This window comes from Dreissena polymorpha, chromosome 12 (assembly GCF_020536995.1).
Source record: "Dreissena polymorpha isolate Duluth1 chromosome 12, UMN_Dpol_1.0, whole genome shotgun sequence".
Lineage (NCBI taxonomy): Eukaryota > Metazoa > Mollusca > Bivalvia > Myida > Dreissenidae > Dreissena > Dreissena polymorpha.
Genome location: NC_068366.1, coordinates 47,214,659 through 47,226,821, shown reverse-complemented (window position 1 = coordinate 47,226,821; position 12,163 = coordinate 47,214,659). Strand labels below are relative to the sequence as shown.

General features: G+C 37.3%; 1 protein-coding gene across 3 annotated transcripts in view; it reads left to right on the top strand.

Annotated features, from left to right (window-relative positions):
* Positions 1-11,899, top strand: part of LOC127853618 (integumentary mucin C.1-like) — a 29,962-nt gene extending 18,063 nt beyond the window's left edge. For all 3 annotated transcript variants that reach the window (XM_052388287.1, XM_052388286.1, XM_052388285.1), the window contains 9 exons: positions 1,109-1,153; positions 1,473-1,644; positions 1,904-2,076; positions 4,084-4,200; positions 5,541-5,663; positions 6,045-6,077; positions 6,408-6,701; positions 9,517-9,588; positions 10,057-11,899. In XM_052388287.1, the coding sequence (XP_052244247.1) occupies positions 1,114-1,153; positions 1,473-1,644; positions 1,904-2,076; positions 4,084-4,200; positions 5,541-5,663; positions 6,045-6,077; positions 6,408-6,701; positions 9,517-9,588; positions 10,057-10,094 (1,062 nt within the window). In that variant the 5' untranslated portion in view covers positions 1,109-1,113 and the 3' untranslated portion in view covers positions 10,095-11,899. The remainder of the gene's footprint in view (positions 1-1,108; positions 1,154-1,472; positions 1,645-1,903; positions 2,077-4,083; positions 4,201-5,540; positions 5,664-6,044; positions 6,078-6,407; positions 6,702-9,516; positions 9,589-10,056) is intronic.
* Positions 11,900-12,163: the final 264 nt, after the last annotated feature.

The following is a 12,163-nucleotide window of genomic DNA, read 5'->3' as shown; positions in this document are numbered from 1 at the left end:
TGCCTTTTTTCTAGACGCTATGCATAAATGGGTTAACTTCAGTCAGGCAAGCTAACATATCTTTCACAGTGTAACTTTTATTTAGAAGTATATGTAATGCATGTACACGGATGGTTATATCATCCGTAGTGTTAATAATAGTCTCGAGATATAAACGCGACCTGCCATGAGATAAGCGGGGTAATTGTACTTTACATTCATCTCTTTTACAACGTTTTTCAATAATAATACTTGTCTCTAAAGCATCTCCCATTTCTACCTCGTTCTGTTATATGCATTTATGAAACATTTATCATACCCGACATTTTCGCTCGAATATTTTCAAACGTAATACTTTGCCCATGTCATCATAAGGCATATAATTTTTTTCTTGTAGTACATTATAATTTGAAGCACATTACATCAAACCTCTTCGCGTTTATTACATAATACACTTAACGTTATGTTGCTATATATTTATTGGTCGTATATTAAATTGTTTAAGCACAATATATGTGTGTCCTCTTAATGTCTATTGAAAGACATGTCGTTTACATAATATAAATAACGGTGTGTTACTTTATTTGTACTGACAGTACATAATAGTTGGTAGCATTCTATATAATATTTATCGAATGACAAGTCGTTAATTGAATACACATTACGGTATGTTGATTTATATTGACAGGTAGTACAATGTAGTGCAGAATGCGGCTTGCTGAATCAAGATTTTCACATTTTGAAAGTTATTCATGTCAAGCAATTATTTGAATTGAATGCGCATCGCTTAATGACAAAAGCTTATGCAACGAGTTGGTAAAAGCCGGCGAACGCTTAGACATTGAAATTTGAACTGGGTCGTATGAATTATTGACGTGAATATGTTCCATTTTTGCGCATTTTTTCATATTGTTTAAGTATGCGTATACGTAAAATCCGTATTTTCTGCCATCCGCTTGTAGAGGTTTCTAAGGAGTTATAATTATTACTGGCACTTCATCCTACATATCCTACACGGTCCAACCGGAAACGCAGACCTTTGCATTTTACTAATATTTTGCAACTATTTGAAACACTAGTGTCTCTTGTCCATTAGTACATAACAGTTGAAAGTTTTGATTCTTTTCAGGTGTTATGTCCAGCTGCAGCTCCTTCTCTGTCGATACAACAATAGGTAAACAACAACATCTTTTGGGAAATATTAAGCCGTCCTTGTGCAAACATTGACAACTTAATCATTCTGAATTTTCCTAAATTTAAATTGAAAAAATAACATTTTGAAAACTTGTACTATTCAATTTAATTTCAAATACATGTATGATGAATAAAATAGTTAATGAAAGCGTCAGTACTAGATAATGACTATATAAGAAATTTATTTAGGATGGTCACTCTCATATCAATTACGTTTTGCAAACTCGATGATACCAAACTGAGGTTGATTTTGCTAAAATTATTATTGTGCGATGTCTGTGTTGTTTATTTATCACCAGTTGCCAGGATGTGTCACAACAGCGTCGTGGTCGGCCCAAAGGTCTACATCGATGCCGACGACGCCGGCAGCACCACTCTGTCGTCAGGAGTTCCTTGCACGTGCACTGTGACCACACATGTCGGCAAGGTGATGGAGATCCAATCCAACTTCACTGGAGCTGCAAGTACAATGTAACACGGAAAACAGTTTATATCTATGTTGTCTAACCACTGCGCTTTCTTTTACTATTTTTGTGATCATAATGGTGTATCCTTAATGTTTTACCCAAACGTCATTTTAAACTTAGAAGTTTGAACTTAACGTTAAAGGAATATTGTAACCTTGAAAATGTGTGCACTTAAATATCAACCCGCGAATCAAAAAGCATTTTACACAAAACAGATGTCGCGCAGATTCTTAATTTTCCCATGCATTTGTTGTCATTACCAGATGTGGCACCTCCATGGAAATCACCGGTCTGGGTGTGAGCAACGGGACTGCATCGCACTCATGTAACAATTCTACGTTTGACGTCGCAACACACACGTACATGAACATGACCGTGGGAGTAAACAAAGTCCAGACTCCGTACCAGTCTACGTACTGCGTGTCGTTGGATTTTCGTAAGTAATATTGTTAAAATGAAGTTACGTCAATTAACATGTTTGAATATCGTCACTACAAAAATGATTATGTATGGAACTGGATCATCATGTACTGACTGTGTGTTTCCCAGTTATACCCTCGTTACAAATTTAAGAAGGAATACTGGAGTCACCATGGTCGTGTGTCTGTCTGTTGACACAATTTGGCAGAATCCGTTCTTCTTTACGTTTCAAGTGCAACATTCAAGCTTGCAAGTATTGTTCCTTAGGATATAAATTTGTGCAAAAACGTCTTTCACCATCCTGCGTTAAAAATTACAAAAGACATGACTTTTTAAACAAATTTAACATTATTAGTACAAGTTTCAGTACAACTTGTCCTAAATCAAAAGGATCACATGTGTTATTATTCGATATATTTGTTTGTTCGTTTGATATTTTGGTATTTCGCCCTATTTCAGTCGCACTTTTCTTATGAAAGCTTTTTTAGCTGTATTAAGTTCACATACTTATGCCATGACTTATAACTTATATCTGTCCTACTTCAATCAGCTGTAAGGGGGGGGGAGCATAAAAAGGATTTCCTGACCAATGCCCTCACAAGCTGTGTGGCCGGGCCGGGGATCGAACAAGTTATCCAAGGATTTGTAGTGAAGCATTCTACCAATCGAGCAACCGTAAGTCGGTAGCTAGTCGACGAAAGTGATCAAACACAGTTTTCTACAATTGGCTTAAATGGGGTTAAAAACAACTTACCACAATCTGACAACACACTTTAAAAAAAAGTTTCTTCTGAATCACACGATCCTGGAGCCGTGTAGTTGGTGTTTGACAGCATACTCATATCATCTTTACAGTTTGTTTAAATCATGCCCCGGGGTCAAAACTGGCAACACCCCGGGTGCCATGAATTATATACACTTGTATATCAAAATAACTTTGCAAATCTTTGTTTCTGAATTCACGATGTACTGTATTGAATGTACTATATATTTCAGTAATCATTCCCCGCTGTCTTTCTATATAAAATGCAACATGCGAATTTTAGCAAGAGAACCATACGTTTGCGGGCACGTGTGAAGGGATGATGAAAAGCAGCATTTCCGAGATCGATTAATAAGCATGGCCACTGATTTTAACAATTTAATTCTTAGTCATGTAGAACAAAATAACGCAAATGTTGACGCCATAGGAAAAAAAACATGTGAGATAAAACGAGTTCTTGTTTACATTTCTGTAAAGTTCATCCATTACTAGATTATAATATGTCTGCATTTTGTTTAACACAATAAACCTAAAGTGATAATAGACGCATCTGATATGTTTATAGGTGTCTATCGCAACCGTTGTTTATGTTTGGTGTTTTCACTTCATATACACTTAGATTTGTTAATGCAGCATCAACATACTAAAACAATATCCCGGAAAGAGAAAAATGATGCATTTGAATTTCAACCGTACTTTCGTTTGACAACTGATCATGCATGTACGATGTGAATCTAAATTTAGTTTTAGTGTAGATTCGTTCATACGACACAAAGACACAATTTTGTTTCACGGATCATTTTTATTTCCTGCAACGATATATATTCATACGACACACGAACACTAAATCCGATCCTAATAAAAAGACAGTTCCGCTCGGCTTAGAGGACTGGGACAGTCATGTAAAATATCGAATATAATATATATTTTTATAAACAACTGGTAGCAAGATGAGTTGCAGATAATTGGTCATTACCACATTTTAACTAACTCTTTTGACCTGTTAATTGTTTTCAGCTCAATTCAACAGTGAAAAATGCGTCTAATATCACTTAAAAAGTTTATGTGTAATAAAGTTATGTTCTGTACTGTTCTGTTCTATTTTTTGTCAAAAATGGCCACGCCTCATGTGTATTTTTTTCTTATCAACTTGTCACATATAACGACCCATGGGCATTGTTCGCCTTGACTGTGGAATGCTGTAACTGCAACTGACAATAATGTCTCTGTTCACATAATGGTCTTATTTTTAAATTGAAGGGTACTGCGGAATGGGTCAGTTCCAGTGCAACAGTGGATATTGTATACCGGACGCTAGCAGATGTGATTCTAATCCGGACTGCACGGATGCTTCGGACGAGGACAACTGTGGTGGAGGTTTAATTACCTTGCTCGCCTTTTGCACGGTTCAATTGAATGCTCATTCGTATCTTGCCACATATGTAACATGTGCAAGTTGTTATTTTATGTCGTTGCGACGACTTTGTATCCCATTCCTTCAACTTTATAAGTCGTTGACAAGAGATAACTAACTCGTGTGTACGACTGAGTAAGTTGTGCGATTGACTAAGTAAGTCGTCATAACGAGAATTTTTTTTTTATAATGGCATTAAATGCGACGAGTTGCCTATGTCGTCTCACGAGTTAGCTTTGCTATAACGACGACTTCCTTAGCCGTTCGCATGGTAACGACATAATAAAAACGATTTTTGTTGTTGAAGGTTTCATCCTTTCATGTTATGTACATTTCAACGCGTTTTCTTCCGTTTATGAGAAAATATAAACGAGCTGGGTGATAGCAGGGTGGGGCAGGTCGGAACTGACTTTGTTTGGTGCATGACTTTGCACACCAAGAATAGTGCAAATGTGATGCACATGATGATAGGTATTGTAGCGCCCAAGAACCAGGTCCAATCGTCCTAAGTGAAGTTTATGATTCAAGGTCAGATGCGAAACATAAAACATATACCACAAACACATAATCCGGAGAATACTTCAACCTTGGATGGAATGTCAAAATATCTTTGCAGAAGTGATACTCATTATGGGCCAAAGTGTCGCGCGCAAAACCCAGGCTTCTCGGTCTGGTCAATGTCACACTTTAAAATCAAAGATTATTTTGCAAGAGACTGCCACACACATAAACCGTTTCCTTATATTCAAAGTCAGGGTCAAAGATGAAGGTCAACACATTGTCGAGAATATAACTTGCCCTGCATAAATGTTTCACAAATTAACTTCGCGAGGTTACAGGTTTTTTCAATAACAAGCGTTCAGGACAATTACACATTTCAAATTAAACGACGAATAAGGGAAATCAGCCCATTACAGTTTGCAGTGAAATCAACTTTGTACAGCAATGTTTTAAATTACATTTCAGAAGCAACAGATCAATGTCAAAATTCTTGGACAAAAATTTCAGAAAATATAGAGTATTGATATGATTTTAACAAAACGCGAAGTATACTAAAATGGAGTGGAAATCGTAGCTACAATATCCCTAGGTCAAAAGGCAAGGTCATAATTCAATGCCAAATACTTCTTTGACGGGGGTATATATGTGAAATTAAACTCTTGTATTGTTTGATTGCACTGATTGTTCAATGCATACGCATTTGACCATATGTGAAAGTTATGCGTCATTTGACGCTATTGTTTTATTTTGATTTTTAATAACATACAGACTATCACAGCTGCCTTTTCAACTATTATTACAGGGAGTGTGAAATGTTCGGAGGGACTAGTTGTTTGTCCCGGAGGTCAGGGCTGTATGGCCCAGGCAGGCAGGTGCAACAACGTCACGGACTGCAATGATGGATCAGACGAAGCTAAATGCCAAAGTGTGTAACAAGAAAGAGATTAGTCTATAAAAGAGATATGGTCTTTTTTATTCCTGTATTTTAAGTCAGTTTAGAAACCAATAATCAAATCGCCATTATAACAAGCAACTTTAAACACAGAAAACGCACAGTTCTTGTATCGACTAAGAATAAATATGTATAAATGTATATTATTGTTTCTGCTATAATAGCTTATATCGATGAGAATGAGAAAATAAAATGGCACACGCTTGTTTTCAACGATCTGATTCGCCTGAACCCTCTGCGCTATTGTACATATTAAATATCTTCACATTGGATTTGTAATGTAGACTCAAAAACATGTATGTATTACCAACATTTTAAATACTATCATTAAAAATATCCTGATAACCATTTCAGCTGAGGTAACGACGACAGGAGTTTCGCCTACAAGTTAGTACACAGTCGTTTTCTTGCAAATAACTGTTGAGGATCGAATTATTAAGTTAAGAAGCGTCAAAAGGATAAATTTGTCAGTTCATGTGATCAGTACGCACGCCTCGCACTACACTTTGCCATAATGTTTTGAATACTAATAACAGTATATATAACAGCAATAACAGATGCACGCGCAAACATCGTGTTTTTAATCGCACCTATAAGTATTGTTCCAAGGCTCTAAGCTATTCTTGTTAATGTAAATACTATTGCATAATATCTTTTGTCGTCATGGTAACGACCCTCTATATTACTTCTAACGTACTGAATTTCCTTTGTACACAGATGACCCATCAAAGCCTCTCATCACAGTCACGTGTATTGAGAGTCTGTACCTACCGCCCGTAACGACAACACCAACAACAACTACTCCGACAACAACTTTTACTTCTACAACAATTACTACAATAATTACTACAGCTATATCAGCTGCCATGTCCACCCTTTCCTCAACTAACACACCATCGTTAGATACTGACATTCAATCATCATTTACAACCCCTACCGCGACGTATAACACAACAGGCATCGTACGTACTGATACACACCCTACTCAAGACTCAACACCACCGTGGATAAGTAAGTACAGACTGATACACATCCTCCCCAAGACTCAGCACCACCGTGGATAGTGGATAAGTAAGTACAGACTGATACACATCCTCCTCAAGACTCAACACCACCGTGGATAAGTAAGTACAGACTGATACGCATCCTCCTCAAGACTCAACATCACCGTGGATAAGTAAGTACAGACTGATACACATCCTCCTCAAGACTCAACACCACCGTGGATAAGTAAGTACAGACTGATACACACCCTTCTCAAGACTCAACACCACCGTGGATAAGTAAGTACAGACTGATACACACCCTCCTCAAGACTCAACACCACCGTGGATAAGTAAGTACAGACTGATACACACACTCCTCAAGACTCAACACCACCGTGGATAAGTAAGTACAGACTGATACGCATCCTCCTCAAGACTCAACACCACCATGGATAAGTAAGTACAGACTGATACACACCCTCCTCAAGACTCAACACCACCGTGGATAAGTAAGTACAGACTGATAAACACACTCCTCAAGACTCAACACCACCATGGATAAGTAAGTACAGACTGATACACACCCTCCTCAAGACTCAACACCACCGTGGATAAGTAAGTACAGACTGATACACACCCTCCTCGAGACTCAACACCACCGTGGATAAGTAAGTACAGACTGCTACACACCCTCCTCAAGACTCAATACCACCGTGGATAAGTAAGTACAGACTGATACACACCCTCCTCAAGACTCAACACCACCGTGGATAAGTAAGTACAGACTGATGCACATCCTCCTCAAGACTCAACACCACCGTGGATAAGTATGTACAGACTGATACACACCCTCCTGAAGACTCAACACCACCGTGGATAAGTAAGTACAGACTGATACACATCCTACTCAAGACTCAACACCACCATGGATAATTAAGTACAGACTGATACGCATCCTCCTCATGACTCAACACCACCGTGGATAAGTAAGTAAAGACTGATACACACCCTCCTCAAGACTCAATACTACCGAGGATAAGTAAGTACAGACTGATACACATCCTCCTCAAGACTCAACACCACCGTGAATAAGTAAGAACAGACGGATAAACACCCTCCTCAAGACTCAACACCACCGTGGATAAGTAAGTACAGACTGATACACATCCTCCTCAAGACTCAACACCACCGTGGATAAGTAAGTACAGACTGATACACATCCTCCTCAAGACTCAACACAACCGTGGATAAGTAAGTACAGACTGATACGCATCCTCCTCAAGACTCAACACCACCGTGGATAAGTAAGTACAGACTGATACTCACCCTTCTCAAGACTCAACACCACCGTGGATAAGTAAGTACAGACTGATACGCATCCTCCTCAAGACTCAACACCACCGTGGATAAGTAAGTATACAGACTGATACACATCCTCCTCAAGACTCAACACCACCGTGGATAAGTAAGTACAGACTGATACACACCCTCCTCAAGACTCAACACCACCGTGGATAAGTAAGTACAGACTGATACACATCCTCCTCAAGACTCAACACCACCGTGGATAAGTAAGTACAGACTGATACAAACCCTCCTTAAGACTCAATACCACCGTGGATAAGTAAGTACAGACTGATACACATCCTCCTCAAGACTCAACACCGCCGTGGATAAGTAAGTACAGACTGATACACACCCTCCTCAAGACTCAACACCACCGTGGATAAGTAAGTACAGACTGATACACACCCTCCTCAAGACTCAACACCAGCGTGGATAAATAAGTACGGACTGATACACACCCTCCTCAAGACTCAACACCACCGTGGATAAGTAAGTAAAGACTGATACACATCATCCTCAAGACTCAACACCACCGTGGATAAGTAAGTACAGACTGATACACATCCTCCTCAAGACTCAACACCACCGTGGATAAGTAAGTACAGACTGATACACACCCTCCTCAAGACTCAACACCACCGTGGATAAGTAAGTACAGACTGATACACACCCTCCTCAAGACTCAACACCACCGTGGATAAGTAAGTACAGACTGATACACACCCTCCTCAAGACTCAACACCACCGTGGATAAGTAAGTACAGGCTGATACACACCCTCCTCAAGATTCAACACCACCGTGGATAAATAAGTACTGACTGATACACACCCTCCTCAAGACTCAACACCACCGTGGATAAGTAAGTACAGACTGATACACACACTCCTCAAGACTCAATACCACCGTGGATAAGTAAGTACAGACTGATACACACCCTCCTCAAGACACAATACTACCGAGGATAAGTAAGTACAGGTTTCGGTCATCGCATGCAACTTACAGTTATGTCTTTTTCTGTGTTAATCTAAGTCATCTCATGCGACAAATAGTTATTTCTTTTTCGGTGGTTAATCATAATTCATCATTTACAAAAAATAGTTATTGTTTTTTTTCATGTAAGTAATAAGCAAGTTACTACTTTTAGGACTATAAAGATAATATAAACAATATCTTAAGATAACAATGAAAATAATACATTCCATTAAAAGTGATTTATGAGTCTTCACGTATTGAGGAATCTAAGTAATTCATTACAACATAAAAAGACGAATAAATAACGATATTTTTCACGAGTCTTATTTGCATACATCTGTGAATAAAAGAAAGCCGGGTTTCAGTCATGAGATCGAATTCTTCACATATTTAAAACTATGTTTTGTTCATTTAAGTCAAGTTAGGTAAATATGTTTGACATATTGTTTTATACTAATACATTTAATATTTAATGTCATAGTCAATAATACTCGCATGTAACATGTATACTTTTTTGTAGTTGCAGTCAGTATCGTAATACCAGTCGTCCTTATTGCTGTTGCTGTTGTTATTTATTACATTCTTTCGAAAGGTATTTTTGATTTCAATTGTTTAAATTGTGCTGTTTTTGTTGCTATAGCTATTTGTGTCCAATATGTAAAATGAATAAAGTAATATTCTGTTCTGTTTTGTTCTGTAATAAATCTTGTTATTATGTGTTAAATATGATTAATTCGAATATGATGACTTCATAGTTGATTACGTATCTAAATCAACAAAGGGAAAAATCCGTTAATATATATATATATATATCAATGTTTATAATGCCCTGTGTATTTCACTTCGCCAACTAGGGATGTATTAACGTATGAAAAACTGCAGTAGCTAATCAAACCGACTTAATAATTATTTCCCAGAAATCTTGCAATGGAAAAACAGGCTGACACTGGAAAGGCAAAACAAGATGATCCCCTTACAGTGTGTTAGGAACTATTCCTAACAATAGTATATTTAAGAAAATCTTGTTTAAAACAAATGTTGCTTTAATTCTCTTTTCCAGCTAAGAAAAATGACACTGCGAAAAGAAATCCAACCTAAAGGCGCAACATGTTTCCGATTGTCGACTGCGCCGTGTCCGGCATGCTATGTTATAAAAGAAATCCATGTGTGTGTGTGTGCTACTTAAATATCGTTTTCAAGTCTATTTGCAGATTTTTTAAAGACTATGGTGCAGCAAATCAGAAACACGTAACGCAGTCAGGTGCGTGTTTTTCAAGGGGTGATAATGCCCGGATGTTGGCAGACGATATAGATGATGTTTAATATAGGTGTTATGTTTTCGCAACAGTGCATGATAGTTTGCGTGGCACAGTGGAAGTGCACTAGCTTTTTAGGCAATCATATTTAGTGACATTTGAACAAAACATGATAAAATCTGTGAACAGAGTGTGTAAACGTCCACTCCAAACGTCACCTGACGCGATGTACGCGCACAGTTCTTATGCTAGATTTTTTCATGAAACATTTTCTTAGAATCGGGAGGAAGTCGAAGTATTTTTGAAATTAAATTTAATAAATGAAAGTGTTGTGTTTACACTAGGGCAGTCATCTGCTTCACTTTGCAATTATGTGGAAATTTAATGAAGATGACCAATAAAATGCATGGAATATTGATAACTTGGATTATTTCAGTAAACGCAAGATTTTGAAATGCAATTATATTTGGTATGTTTGTATATCTTTTCGAGCGTAGTTAGTGAAACAAAATACTCGGACCGCATGCATGTGACGTCATCACGAGAGCCTCGTTCTTAATGTCAACAAAATGATCGATATCAGGAGACGCTCGATATGAGGTAACCGTCCGATATGATCCTAACATTTTAAGCTAACTTTTTGCATACTTAGTTATGTGTTTTTAACAATGTGAATCTCGTCGTATTTGATGTTGTGAAAACATACTTTTTCAATGTATTTATTCATGGGTCGCGTTTCTTTAAATAAATGTTAACGGTTTAATAATTGTTTCTTACAAAAGACTGGCGAGTGTTTTAGGGCTGTAATATCGTAAACTTTGTGACGTCAAACATTTACCTTACGATTTTAGGGCGGCAAGAAAGAGGACAAATAAAATTATTTTGATATCAATTTGCAAATTATGTTGCATATTATCTGAAATTCTTTGAATAATTTAAATAAGCACGAAACACTTAAGAACGTGTGCTCCAAAAGACAGCGTGCATGTAATATTTTGCGTAAGTAACGTGGGCGGTAAGTATAACAGCAACAACAACAACAAAACAGCAGCAACAAATTGTTCCTTTCTGCTTAAATGACAATGAAGCGATCGTGACAGTATGATGAGAAGTAAAAAACAAAATTAAAAAAAATATATTTATTTTACCTTAGCTTCCGAATAAAAACGTCGTCCAGTCTCATGAGTAATAATGATGTAATAATACCGTTAATTACCACCTTGTACACATATCTCAAAGGAGAAATATTTACTTTATTTTTTTAATAAACAAACAACGGACAAACCTGTAATAAACTTTTTTCTCCAAATTTAAATAAGAGCATAAATAAACGTCGAGCCAATCAGAAATAACATCTACATCCGGGCATTTACTTGCTCTTAAAGCTCCCTGGATACGTGTTTCTGATTTTCCGATTGATATTGGATGTTTTGCAATGTTTCATCACATTTTGTTTCTTTATTTGTACTTATTCTTTATGAAACAATCTTGTTGATAGCCTTTTAGATCTTGTTTCAGTGAACTGTTCCTTTTGTATTGACTTTAGCATATTTTTCATTGTATCTTGCCAATAGCCTTTCAACGCCGTCGGTGCTTTTATTATTTATACCTTTAAGTGCGTATCTATATCATGTGTTTAAAAAAGCACTTGCTGTTGTTGGTTCCTACATCCCTGCCCCACACATACACACAATTTTCTAAAATGTTTCTTGGTAAGCCGGTGTCAATGACTTGCATGCCAACGTTGCAAATCTGTCATACTTAATCTGAGTATACTCATGCGTTGGGCAATGTGATTATATGTGTTCTTAACGAACAAAACACTGGCCGACATTCAAGAAGCGTAGCGAATAACCCAAATGACATGGTCCTTACCAAAACATTTACTGATATTGAGTCTATGCTAGAAAC